The following is a 13,947-nucleotide window of genomic DNA, read 5'->3' as shown; positions in this document are numbered from 1 at the left end:
AGATCACGGGAAATTTATTATAATACTGTATAACATCTATTGGTATTGGTAGTGAATTAAAAATGTGTTAGGATATTAATAAGATTAACATCCAATACTCCATAAAATCAGCCAGTCCAGCACCACCAAATTCCCAAATGTGTCCAAGTTTGTTCAAATATATCCTATCTACAAAATGCAGGATGTCCAATCTGGTTGAAATGCCATCCAGTCTACTCTCAATCTCCAGTCAAATGATGGAAGGTGACATTGACACTGCTCCAGCAGCATCTGCTCACAATAACTTGCTTGCCACTGCCCCTTTTGGGTTTCACCAGGACCCCTCAACTCCATCACAGTTTTATTTGGATCACAGCATGATTCCCTTGATGAGGTGAGAGTGACTACTCTTGATACCTGGACAGTATTCAACCTAGTATGACATCAAGGAGCTCTGGTAACACTGAAATCAATGGGCGTCAAGGAGAAAGCACGCTAAAGATTGGAATCATACTGTAACGAAGGAAGATGGTTGTTATTTAAGATCAATCACCCCAACCCCAGGACAACACTGGTTCCTCAGGGCAGTTTCCTAGGCCCAAACATCTTTAGCTGCTACTTCAATGACCTTCCTTCCATCATAAGTGGGGATGTTTACTGATAACTGCACAATGTTTGATTACACTTGGCACTCTACAGTAAATGAAGCAGTCCATATTTACATGCAACAAGATCAAGGCATGGATTTGCGGCACAGGAGCGCCAGGTAATGGCCATCTCCATCGAGAGAGAACCTGACCATCTCCCCTTGGCATGCAATGGCATTAACTCTGCCAACGTCGCCACCTTTCACCAGAAGCTCGACTGAACCAGCCACACGTGACCCGTGACGCGCTGAAGCCGGCACCGCATTGTGCGCCGCTGTCAATAAAGTTGTGTGTTGTTGTGGCCTTGCCTCGGTGGACGCGGAGACAAGATGGAGGCGGTTTGGTGCAGTGGCTGAGGAGTAGGCAGGGACCGCAGCGGGGTTTCCTTTATTTTTCCTTCTCCCGTCACCTCTTTTGATGCTGTCAGGAGAAGAATGGAGGCGGGACGGCTTGCGGAGGGGCTGTTGGAGGGTAAAGAGATCCGCATCATCGGGTCGGAGCTGGTGGAGAACTACACGGTGAGTGAGACCTCATCCTGGGGTCGGCGGGTCCGGGAGAGGCGCAGGATCGGGGTGAGGGAGAGAAAGTGACTGACAGACAGACAGACAGAGAGACCAACAGAGGTAGAGAGCGGCTGGGAAAGAGGAAATGAATATGTTCCAAGATTAGAGGCTGAGAGGCATCTTCTGCTCTGTCATTCTCTGCGTCCAACTGAAACGCCTTTCGTTAACGGGACTGGAAATCTGTCGCCCTTTTGGAGGAGGCGGTAACCCACGATTAATCAAAAAGGAGCAGAATTAAACAAAATGAATTCACAGCCCTGCCGTGAAGTGTGCTTAACGTTTACAACCACAGCTCATTTTCTGCACAACCGTATTAACGAAATTATAATGTTTCGTAAATTGACAAGGGCTGTTGGTAGTAACATTTTGTAATATTGACCCAATAGTGTTTCAGTTAATGTATTTTCCACTGTATTTCCTTGCATCTAGCATGTAGGTCAAAATGAAAAAAAAAATTAGTCCACTTTGAAGAATATCCTCATTAAATGAGGCAACATGCATCTTTCAAGGCTGTGTTCCTCTCCTTTTCATTTTCCAGGAATTAAATGCACACAGTGGAGTAGGATGGGATTTGGCCACATCTGTGTATTCCATTGAGTTACTTGGTTTCATTATTCATTGATAGGATTAAATTATTTGATTGACATCTTTGAATAGTTATTGGGTTAACATATAGTTAAGGTCTCTGGTTTGATTTATAGCCTCTTTGACCAACTCCATCACCCTAGATGAGATTGCTGCAATTAATAAAAGTATAGTAATATTTAGGGGGAATGATTGATGAAGAGTTTTTTGTTCTGGTACTAGCTGGTTTATTTTCTGTCCCCACAACTGTGAGAGTCTGAGTGCAGCAAAACTCTCGTAATCTAGCACCCTTGGGACCTTGGTGATGTCAGATTATTAGGTGTCACTATTATTACTACCCAAATACTTTTTTCCCACTTCGTGTTACTCAGTGGTATAAAATTTCCAATGAACTGAGTTCAGAGTGAGCAGGAAATGCAACCCAGTCAGTTTCAGCTTGTGTTTCTGTTTGTCAAAACAAGGTGAAACATAAAAGCAATCTGGACCCTGGCTTTGGCTCTATATTTGGCCTACAGCCTGGAACTCAGCCCTGGTTTCTCTGTTTCTGGATTTTGGACTTACTGGAAGTTGTCAGTTTTAAGTTTCAAGCAAAACTAATGTAGTCAACTAAAACTTTATCTTGGAAATCAACATCATTATATTGTGTGACATTTTAAGTTCGCAGATGCGCAAGGAAGCTCTGTAGAATGTTACTTAAGAACACTGAAAACCATAATTTCCTCCTCTAGAAATTGGCTTTGCTGATTCCTTCTTGTTTCTTGGTATCCTAATTGAGTTGTGCTCATATTTGTTTGCTGGATATGGGAGATGAAGAATGAAAATTCAAACTTAACGTTCTGTATCTAGTCCTATTAAAGGGAACTTTAGTCAGGCTAATTTTTGGATTTGAAGCAGTCCAGACTTTATGGAGTGAAATTGTTGTGAGGCAGACCATGCATATCATGAAACCAAACCTCTGGTAAAACAAGAACAAACAAAAAAAAATTGAAGCCAGAGTAGGCCATTTCGTGCCTCCTCCCCTGCTTTGCAGTTTCACTAAGATCATGGCTAATCTTTTGCTTCAAAGCCACCTTCTTGCACAAAAGTCACATTCCAGGATTCCCCTTATATCCAGAAAAGCTATAGGTCTTTGTCTTGAATATACTTGACCTCCACAGCAGCCTTTGGTGAAGAATTTCAAAGTTTCACTACACCTTTAGGTAAAGGAATTTCTTATTTTTGACTTGAATTACAGATACCTTATTTTTGGCACTACTCCTGGTTCTAGATAATAAAATCAGAAAAGGCTGTAAGTAGTAGATCAGGCCACATCTGTGGGAAGAGGAACAGTTAAAGTTTCAGAGCAAAGACCCTTTGTCAGAATTTCAATTCCTGAAACATTAACTCTGTTTCTCCTCCCACAGCCCTCAATGGTATCGAAGTTAAATTTGGAGATTAGAATATGAGGCGCATGAATATCTAGGAGCATTATGAGGTTGGGGGATATTAGAAGCGAGAAAGATGTGAAAACTGGCCTTGTTTTAAATTCGTGGCATTAGTTACCTGGGTGCCAGCATGATGGTGATGCTGTGTGAATGAGACTTGGTGTACATTAGGAAAGGGAAGAGAGTTTTGGATGATCTCACTTCAGCAATAGGAAGGAAGCCAGCAAGTTAATGCATTGGAATAATGTTCATTAGTAGCCATAACATAGTCAGGAATTTTAGCAGGCTAAGATGTGTTATTATCACATGTGAAAACAAATGGGGGGGGGGGGAAACGACAAGGTGCTGCAGGAACTCAGCAGGTCAGGCAACATCAGTGGAGAAAAGCAGACAGTCAACATTTTGGGTCAGGATCCTCCTTCAGGATGGAAGATAGGAAAAGGGGAAGCCCGATATATTAACAAATGACATGTGTTTGTATGTATTGTCAAGAGGAGGCATGTAGATGAGAAATTGGAGTGTGTAAGTTCTTAATGCTAATTTTTAAAAACAAAACTAACGAATGTTTCTGTCAAAATTCGAATCTTTAGTTGTTAAGAGTACCACTTAGTTGATGTCTAATCCTTGAGGAAATATGATCAGGGAGGTTGGATGCATGATTCTACTGTTGTCCTTTTTAAGATTTTTCTTGAGTTTCTTTTATTGTTTTAAGTTCCAGTTCACTATGACTGGAAAGTGACAAGATTAGGCTGGAAAGTAACAAACAGTGTCAAAACAGCATTTACTAGATGTTGATCAGCTGTGGAACCCCTCACCTGATTCCCATTATCTTGGGCATGGAGGCAATTTCAACCCAACCCATATCCCATAGTAGATTATCCCATAATCTACCATAGTAGATGAAATCTACTTTTGTCCTTAACAGTATGGAACAGCTGTTGACTTGGTCGCAGCAGACCTTTTAGAGTCAAGTATGAGGTGTTTGCAGTGTGGCAGTTTCTATATCATGATAGAGTGGACAGCTAGTGCCTCATCCCAGGGCATCAATGCTCAATACAAAAGGGCATGGCTTTAAAGTAATGGGTGGGAGGTTCAGGGGAGATATCAGAGGAAGGTTTTTTTTCCACTCAGAGTGGTTGGCGCATGGAATATGCTGCCTGGGGCGGTGGTGGAGGCAGGTACATTGGCCAAGTTCAAGAGATTGTTAGATAAGCATATGGAGGAATTTAAAATAGAGGGATATGTGGGAGGAAGGGGTTAGATAGTCTTAGGTGAGGTTTAAAGGTTGGCACAACATTGTGGGCTGAAGGGCCTGTATTGTGCTGTACTGTTCTGAGATCAATATTTGAAAGGCTACTCACTGACTGCTGCTTTTTGCACTCCGCTTTTCAAAGTTTGCGTGCATATTTCCAAACAGAAACCTGCTTTGTTTCCCTCTGGAGCAGAGTGTTTGAGTTGCTCAATTGTATTATCACCACTCTACCTGTTTGACACTGGTTCTTGATTAACCAGAAATTTATTCCAACTGAAAATTGGTGAAGATGGAAGCTATTTTCTTTGGTTCCTGACACAAACACCATTCACTGATTCACCCCTCTCCCTGCCAACTCTGAAGCTGAACCAAATGTAATATCATTATCTACCGTCTGGATTTGTGTTCCCACTGTTGCTAAGACAGCCCATCCCCAGCTTCATGACATTGCCTGACTCCAACCTACCTCAGCTCATGAGGTGAGACCCAGATGTTTGTTACTTCTAGATTTGACTCTGTTACTTAATTCCCACCGTCTCTTGTTCTATTATCTTTAAATTTGAGGTCTTTTAAAACTGACTACACCAAGTCCCTTTCACTCATCATCTCTATGCTTTTGCTACCATTTAGGAAATTGAGCATTGTCAACACTCTGATTTAAAAAAATAATTATTGATTAGATTGCTGTTCATGGTGGAAGTAGGCAGTGGGTTGATTATTTACTGTGCATTGTGGTTTATTCAGTGATGCATTTCATTGATTTTTTTTCTTTTGGGTAGGGTGCAAAGTTTCATTTTAAACCAAGATCTTGTCATTTCCCTCAATACAATGTCTCACATAAAGAGCATGTAAAGTCACCCTAATCGGAATCTTGCAATAGTAAGTCTATGCTGTATTGGTCACGTGCTTCCAAATGACTGAAATGTTGAATTGAGTTGTGCTCAGTGGGAGTGATTTTTAAAAAAAAAAATTCTCAGATTGATTTTGCATCTGCTGCATCAAGTAAAATATTGGGTAAAATTGAAGTTGGCCTAATTTTTGTTTAAATTGAATAATTTAATGTGATTGTCACTGGGAGGGCCAGGAATCCTTGCTGAATCTTAATTCACTTCTGAGAAAGTGGTATTGAGTCTGAACACCTGTGGAAGTACTGCAGTTCGTGTAGTGAAGGAACAGTCACATTGCTACTGGATAATGAGCTCCAGATTTTTGACCCATTGACTCTGAGGATTAGTGATTGTATTTCCAAGACTTTGAGGATAACTTAGACAAAGAGAAGGGAACACCACCATCTTCTTTTAAGCGGTAGAATCATGAATTTGGGATGGATTTTTGAAGAAGACTTGGTAAGTTACTGCAGCATGTTTTGGAGATGCTGTAACCTATTTCCACTTTGCACTAATGATGGAAAGGGTCTATATTTCATGTGATGGATTGACTAGAGTGTTATTTCTTGTACTTTTATCATGATTAATTTGTTCTAGGCTGAATCCTTTTTATGACTTTATTATTCAAGTACTGTGCTGCTTTTGCTAATGACTTTTTAAATGTTTACCCATCCTCCTGTTGAACTATTGAGAATAAATGAGATAAAAAGTAATAATATCTTGTGCTGTGGTTATCAATTACAAAGTTAAAACTTCTTAAAAACTTTAAACTTTGTTTATACGGCATTACAGGCCCCTTCCGACCCAACGAGCCCGCACCGCCCAATTATGCCCATGTTAACCTACTAACCCGTATGTCTTTGGGATATGGGAGAAAACCCACGCAGTCGCAGGCAGAACGTACAAACTCCTTTGAGACAGTGATGGGAATTGAGCACTGATTGCTGGCACTGTAATAGCGTTATGCTAACTGTTTCGCTAATGTGCCACCCTGTGTCAAGTTAATGACATTTTTGGTATTTGGCGATATGAAATGTGTACGGCTTCATTACTTAATTAAATTGCTGCCATAATTGGTAGCTCTCACTGATGAAAGTGTATGGATTTCTTAGGTATATATCATAGAAGTGAAAGTTGGGAATCACCAATGGACCCTTAAACACCGCTACAGTGACTTTCATGAACTGCATGAAAAGGCAAGTTTTTGTATATTGTGAAACACTTGCATTGTTTCTGTCGGATTCCTTCTAATTATTAAATGCATGGGATTTTCTGTAAAGCAAGTCATACTGTGAAATCCATCTTGTGTAGGGCAAATGGATGTGTTGCTAGTATACAGATCTTTGTCTATGCTCTGCTTGCTGCTCCATGGTTTAGGAATTCAGCTGAATCCCTTTTAATCACTTTCTAATAGTGATCTTCTTCACTGGCTTTCAAATCTTTGGGTGATCCACCAGTAAATATTAGCTTGCCAGAAGCAGTACCAATTGCCTAAAGGAAATTGTGTATATTTTTGCCTAGCGCATACTCTATAAATAATTATCTATAATGTTCTTGTAAGTCAGATGCACATCTAATGGTGTGAATTCCTTTTGGATTACATTTTGAAATTAATTCACACAGAATTTGGAGCTGTGGTTTTAATTTCTTTTAAACAATTTTTTTTGTCTTCCCTGTTCTGCCATGTATTTAACAATTTTTATAGATAATAGAATCATTCCTTCTCTCATTATTTTGTATTTCTGTTCTTTGCATGTCACTCCTATCATCATTGCTGGTATTCTGCTTCATTTTGGTAGACTGAGTGCTCATGCAGTGTAATTTAGGTAAGCCTAGAACATTCATCCCAAATGGTGTGTCTTGCTCATCTTCATTTGGGCAGCACCTTAATGCAGCTGTAGAGCTGCTGTCTCACTTCTCCAGCAAACTGGTTTCAACACTGACTTCTGGTGCTGTCTGTAATATTTATTGACCATCCTTAGTTATAGAATGTAGCAGTGGCCATTAGTGTCATATTTTAACAATTCAAAGACTGAGAGGCTATTTTGGAGAGAATCACAAGTTAGTGTATTATTGGAGGGAAGTTGCTTGTAGGCCAGAGTGTATACAGGTGGCACATTCCCTTCCTCTTAGAGTTTCACCGGTCACTTTCATACTGCATATCTGAATGACTTATGGCCATTTAGGAGTGGGATTGTTTGTTCATACTGGAAAAGGTGTGCCAGTGAAACTGTCTGTGTTTGCCCTTGTAAAAAAACTTTGTTTGTGTGAATCTTTTGACATTGATCACGTCCCAATTCTTGGCTTAATCATAGCTTTATCCTTGGTTGAGTGAAAGTAAATGGAAATACAGCAATGTATTTTCCAAGGGATAGTCAGTGATTGGAGGTTTTACCACAGGAATATCACTGTGCCTTTCCCCACCTCTTCATTTGCTCACCATCTCTTAATAGCGGAATCCAGGAAAGAGATTGAACAACTAGTTATCTACAAACGTTTGCTTGTTAGTCTTTTTTATATCCATCATTTTAATGCTGCTCTTTAACTGCAGTTAGAAAGAATTATAATTGATGTGCTTTTTCCTCTTCCTTTGCTCTCCGAATGCATCAAAATAACCATGTTAAATATTTATCAAGTCAGCGTTTCTCCCTTCTCTAGTAAACACTTTGCACCTTGGATCTGATGACTGCTTCTATTTAACTGTGGTTGTATGTTTTATGTGTTGTTGTGTACTGAAATATAGTGTTTTTTTGTTGGATTTTGTAAGTTCTTTAATAGCTTTCCTTTTTTTTTACATATAGCTGACTGCAGGAAAAAAGATAGATAAGAATCTGCTTCCACCAAAGAAGATCATTGGCAAAAATTCCAAAACATTTGTAGAAAAAAGGCAGAAAGAATTAGAAGTTTATTTGCAAACCCTTCTAACAAAGTTCCCTTTTGCTGCCCCAAAAGTGTTGTCACACTTTCTGCATTTCGATCTATATGTAAGTTTTCAAAATTATTTCACAGTAATATATATATTTAGTGCTCTTGTTTGTTTTCTAATGATATTAAATGTTCTGTGTATTTTTAGATACAGTAATGCATGTATTAAAAGCTAGCTTGACAGATAAGATTGTGTATACATTCCTTTCCCTCCTCCCTCAACATAAACTCCTTGTACAGTTTTCAGAAAAGTCATTGTTTATTACCAGTTGAAGGTAGCACAGGGTTTATGACACAAATGGTCAATTTAATCAGTAAACAGTTTATTTGCAAAGTGGAGGAAATCAATTATAGGACCTGCTTCCAGTAAAATCAGAACAATTTCTCCAGAAAAATGGAGTGAGTGAAAGATAACTTAAATTGTGTGAATAAAATCAATCTGCCACTTGCATCTGTTCAGTCACAAAGTTTGACACGGGAATTATCTGATAATCTTCACCCTAGCTAGCTAAAGTGTGTCAGTATGCGCAACCTTGAGATAACTTGATGAATGTTGGCATCAGTTGAAACAAGCCGACTTGCTCATTACAAGTAGGCGGTGATTGTTATTTCCGGATGGAGCAATTTGTTCCAACTGAATTGCTTGCTTGATCACATCAGAGGGTGGGTAAGTGCACCACAAATAAGGTTTGGCTGGGATCCTACATAGCCCAAATGGAGTGATTTATCGTAATTTCCTTCTCTAAAATGAGCTAGTTTGTGCTAATCTGGTTGCCTTATCTGCTTTAGAGCAACTGATTATTTTTAAGTATATTCCTTTTTTGTTTGAAAAGAACAATTTTTTTCAAATTATTGAGGTGTTTTGGTGACATTTTTTGTTTTCTGGATTACTAGTTTTTGCCCATCTACAAGGACCAAATTGTGTCAATTGTCCAAATTTACTTGCAAACAAAGTTATCACTTGTTATTCCTTTATACATAAACTGAAATTCTGCACTATTTGGAGTAGTAATAACTTAGTATGTTGCATGATTTTCCATTCACTTTTTTTTTGGAATAAAGCTCTTTGCCTTCTATTTTCCTCTATTTAAAATAAAAATACAATAAAAGTTTCCCAAGTGTCAGAAATCCCCTTGGCATTTGGACCACACTTTTTTTGTTTTCCCAAAAAGTGTATTTTTGCAAGACAGTCAAGGTGTTGAATATTTCATTAACTTTTACATCCTTGAATATTTCACCAACTTTTACATCCTTGGATATTACAGGCAATAGTGCTAAGTTTTCTAGGTTGAAAACAATACTTGGGGTATAGAAGTAAATGGGAATTTTACTAAAACACAAATCAATTGTACCTGTTCTATTACCATCCACTTGGGCGCAGGAAGTGGCCAGTCAGTTCACCTGCTTTTGCAGGTCTTCCCAGGTTATGACAGGGAACTGCTGAACTGCTTGTAACGCGAACAGCTCACAAGTCAGAGTGTGGCCGTGAACTGAATGTCCCACACAGCAGAAACTGCCTGCAGCCACAGGCAACTTCATCCTGCTGGTCTCCCAAACACTCATTTGTATGTATTGGCTGCGCATAAGTCAGACATTTGTAAGCTAGTGACCTTTACTACATTATGGTAATCTTAAATTGAAATGGCAAAGATGTAGCCACTCAATGGTTAAGGTTCAAACTACAAGGAGAAGCCAGGAATGCATTTGACCACAGTCGATTTTACTCAAATATCTACTTGAAGATTGCAGAAAAAGAATGAACCTTTCAAAACAAAATGTTTGTTTTATTGTATGATAGTTATCTACAGTCTTGTTGATCGAGTTTGCATTAATGCAAATAACTCTATTTTGATCTCACAAGAAATACTTTTTTTTAAAAGGAGGTAAATGGCATTACCGCTGCCCTTGCTGAGCAACTGTTTCACAAAGGTATGTTTACAATTCTTTTATTTTAAAAATTCCTGAAATTTGTCATGGCAGCCTTAAAATCATATGGTATACCCTAAGGTTGCAATAATCCACTTCACTAATAGTGAAAGAGCATGTTTGGACACTTTAAAGTATAGCTAAAATGAAAAGGTCTCTTGTAGCTGCACATGTAGCTTTGAGATTTTATGGAGTAACCTTTTATGTGATGCCCAAAATGTTGTTAAGGTTATTTGGGGGGGGGGAGGAACAACTGTCTGGAATTTGCATCTATTTGATGTAATTCCCAAATATTTTCTGTACTTGCAGCACATAAAGTATTGTGTCTAACCTTCAAGTCACTAGATTTCAGTTGCACTTGTAACAAAAGTGGTAAACATTTTCTTTTTAAAGAGGGAGATACCTACACATTCTGTAGATTTACTGAGGTAGAACTAGAAATTTAGAGGCAATTGCCATTTTCCTGTGGTTTTATCTGTTATCTTTGTGCATGGCTAAGAAAGAAAAGAGAGCAGGTAACTTTTTAATTGTCAAAGGTGAGTTTCTTTGGCACTTTCATTTGGGATTCGGTTGTGGAGAAGCATGGCTATGTGAAAAGGAGGGAGAGATGTTTTGAAGAATTAGCTTTCTTAGTTAGCCAGAGACGCAAAAGTTAATGTCTTGACCAAGCACATGTAATCTAGCTTGCATCTTGCAAAGTGTCGTTTATCTGCAAATGCCTTAAACCTTTTCAGACTTTTTTTTAATGTCCTTTACCTAAAAATAGGTGAGCAGTTGCTCTTGGCAGGTGAAGCATTCTGTCTGAGACCACTGCAATTGTATGCAATCACTCAACAACTAAGACTGGCCAGTCCCACCTGTGCCAGTGGCGATGCCAAGACTGATCTTGGACACGTCCTGGACTTTGCTTGTAGACTTAAATATTTGAAGGTAAAATTTCTTTTCCACTGAAAATGTATAAATAATGCATTTTGATCTATTACTTTATGGAACAATTGCAATATTAATTTGCTGGTTCTAAATATTGCTTTGGTGTAACCAGTGTATTAGATTTCATGATTTTTAAGAAATGGTAAACTTTCTGGAAAATGTTTATTTTTACTTCAAAATGATCTCTGTGGAATACTAGAATAGATATTTTAAAAATAAAATTATTTTTATCATATGCTTATCTTTTGATCAGGCAGTTTAAAGACAGTATTAGTCTATTTTGTACTTCCTCCTCCATTGTAGTTCTGTTATCTGGGTAAAGTGCTTTGATGATATTTAATGTCTCTTCCCAATTGCCTCTCAGCCTGAACTTGAAACCTAACTGTGGTTAAAGGGCCTGTTTTCTTGCACTTTCATATAGCATACAAATACAAACTAATATTCATTTCAGAAGAATATTAAATAGTCTTTGGTATTAAAATGTTGAAAACTATACATCAAAAAGTTCTTATTTTTAACAGATATCAGGCACTAGAGGATCTGTGGGTGACAGCAATATTCAGGAACATCTCCTTAAATTTGACTTGTCAATTTTCAAGTCTGTTCATCAGATTGAGGTTAGTAAGAATGTTGAGCTTCGATGTGCATGTTTTGATGCCAGAAATTTTTTCCAGTTTAGCAAAATAAAAGCAAATGTTAACTATTGCACCCTGACCAGCAAATTCTGGGGCAATGTGCATCATCAGTGTTGTATGATGAACCCTTGATTTTCCTGTTTGTGGAAATGGCCAGACTCCACTGTCTCATATTTAACAATGGAAATTGTTTCTAAATTCCCTTTCACAACCCTATTTCATTATAACTAACTGTGGTGATTTGGTAGTGGAACCAATTTAATTTGCATTCCTCCACTTATTGTATAACCACAATTTTAATTGTATTTCCAAGTAAAGTTACTGTCAAATTGATTCCTAGCTTAATATTGACTAAATATTATATTTGACATTTTTTGGCTATAAATCTTGCTTCACATTTCAGTTTATTTGAAAACTAGTTGTGGAATAAATAGTGTGTTTAATATTTGATGTAATTTTCATTGTGTTACTATAGAATTTGATACTTCGTGGTAAGTCTTGTTTGGTCTTGTAGATAAGTAATTGTGAAGCTCAACAAATTATTGGACTTCCTTCTCTGAAAAACTCATTGGCTACCATGACTGTATCTTTTTCGACTGCTTCAATGAAGGTAACATTTCAATACATTTGTCATGGTTCCATTTTAGTTTGAAAAGTATGTAGTTGTATTGAGATATAATCCATGACCATTGGTGGTTTTCTGGCACCTTGGGTTTAGTAGCAGGGTGGTATTGAAAAATGTGGGGTGTTACTTTGTTGAAAGGATGAAAATAAGTATCAATTAATACGGGGATGAAAAGTTGTACCCTGTTTGTTGTACTTTTGAGGGTAATTGATAGTCATGATTTCCAAACATGCTTTCAGATACCAGCGTGAACACCGGTATATTTAAGTCCAGCACTGGTTAGAAACAGTGTTTTTTGTGGAATGATGAATGTTGCATTGACATATACACACCATTGTCTCCCATGATGTGGCCCTAATGACACCTGATTACAAGCTCTTTTTGGAGGAGAAGGAAAAGGATGTTCTAAAAGCATCTTTGGAAGGAAAAAGTGTAATATCACCATCAATTTGTAGAAGTCCCTGACTCATGACCACTCAGAATGGAGGAGGGTGGTATTAAGAATAGTATATTGACAGCAGACAGCCCAACAATACACAAGAAGGAGAGCACCAGCTCTCAAACTACTCACCTACCTGCCTGTCAAACAACTTCCACCCCCACCTCTGGCAGACTCTGCAGGCCCAATATTAGCCTTGTTGGTTACCAAGGAACCCACAGAAGTAGAGTGGAAGCAATTCACCTTTGATCCTGAGACACTCCCTAAGAAGAAAAGTAGCATTTCACTTTTTCTAAGTAGTTTACAGGTGAATTAATGGGAGAAATTAGCAAATGATTTGCAGAATCTCCAGATGTTCCTCAAAAGGTGCAGCACAGTCTTTAGTGAAAACTGATTTATGCATTTCGGTAGAGCTTGAAATGCAGGAACAACTTATTCCGGTGTCAGAAGAGATGTTTAATTGGATTGCCAGTCACCCTCTCCTTTTATTGAAAATGGGAAACTTGGTGAACTCCCTAGTGATGTTCTGACCATGCTTTTCCTTTCTTAAGATCGTACCTGGAGCTAAGTCAATGTTATTTCTCAATACCCAGTCTTGCACAGTTCGGAGATTTTAGTAGCTAAAGGTTTGCTGGGGCAGAGGAAGGAGAGGAAAGTCATTCTTCCTGGAGTATCTCCAATGTCACACCATCTCATCCCACTTTTGGACAGCAGTTCTGATTGGACATTAAGCATGGGTTAAGTTGCAGTTTTGAAGTCGTGAAGAGCCCATTTATGAATCTGTGTTCACAACTTTCTTTTGCATGATGAACAAACCCATTTCTGTTTCTAATAAATTTATTTTGTATTGAGAATGCTTTATTGCTTGTGATGGTGCCAGCCTCCTGTTCAAAAGTTGCTTTGAGCTCTTTTTTTTAATCAGGATATTCTTGTGCCGGAAGCTTCTGAATTTGAACAGTGGGAAGTAGAGGGGATGGCATCTGAGCGTCCAGTTGCTGCTATTATCCCAAGATGGAATATGCTGACCACACTTGATATGAGTCATAACCAGATATCTAATATTGATGAATCTGTGGTAAGAAAATATTTTTCTCATTTATTTCATTTTGTCATTTTTCATTTAGTCCAAG

General features: G+C 38.3%; 1 protein-coding gene across 5 annotated transcripts in view; it reads left to right on the top strand.

Moving 5' to 3' along the window:
* Window positions 1-889: 889 nt before the first annotated feature.
* nisch (nischarin) overlaps window positions 890-13,947 on the top strand; it is a 46,681-nt gene continuing 33,623 nt past the window's right edge. For 2 of the 5 annotated variants that reach the window (XM_052017496.1, XM_052017495.1), the window contains exons 1-8: window positions 891-1,144; window positions 6,450-6,533; window positions 8,139-8,321; window positions 10,143-10,191; window positions 10,955-11,118; window positions 11,640-11,735; window positions 12,268-12,363; window positions 13,740-13,892. In XM_052017496.1, coding sequence (XP_051873456.1) covers window positions 1,061-1,144; window positions 6,450-6,533; window positions 8,139-8,321; window positions 10,143-10,191; window positions 10,955-11,118; window positions 11,640-11,735; window positions 12,268-12,363; window positions 13,740-13,892 — 909 coding nt within the window. In that variant the 5' untranslated portion in view covers window positions 891-1,060. Of the gene's footprint in view, window positions 1,145-6,449; window positions 6,534-8,138; window positions 8,322-10,142; window positions 10,192-10,954; window positions 11,119-11,639; window positions 11,736-12,267; window positions 12,364-13,739; window positions 13,893-13,947 lie in introns of all 5 variants that reach the window. The other 3 variants (XM_052017494.1, XM_052017491.1, XM_052017492.1) reach the window with 3 other exon arrangements.

The sequence above is a fragment of the Pristis pectinata genome, chromosome 6 (genome assembly GCF_009764475.1).
Source record: "Pristis pectinata isolate sPriPec2 chromosome 6, sPriPec2.1.pri, whole genome shotgun sequence".
NCBI classification, from domain to species: domain Eukaryota; kingdom Metazoa; phylum Chordata; class Chondrichthyes; order Rhinopristiformes; family Pristidae; genus Pristis; species Pristis pectinata.
Note: the sequence above shows the minus strand (reverse complement) of the source record. Positions and strands in the feature narration are given on the sequence as shown.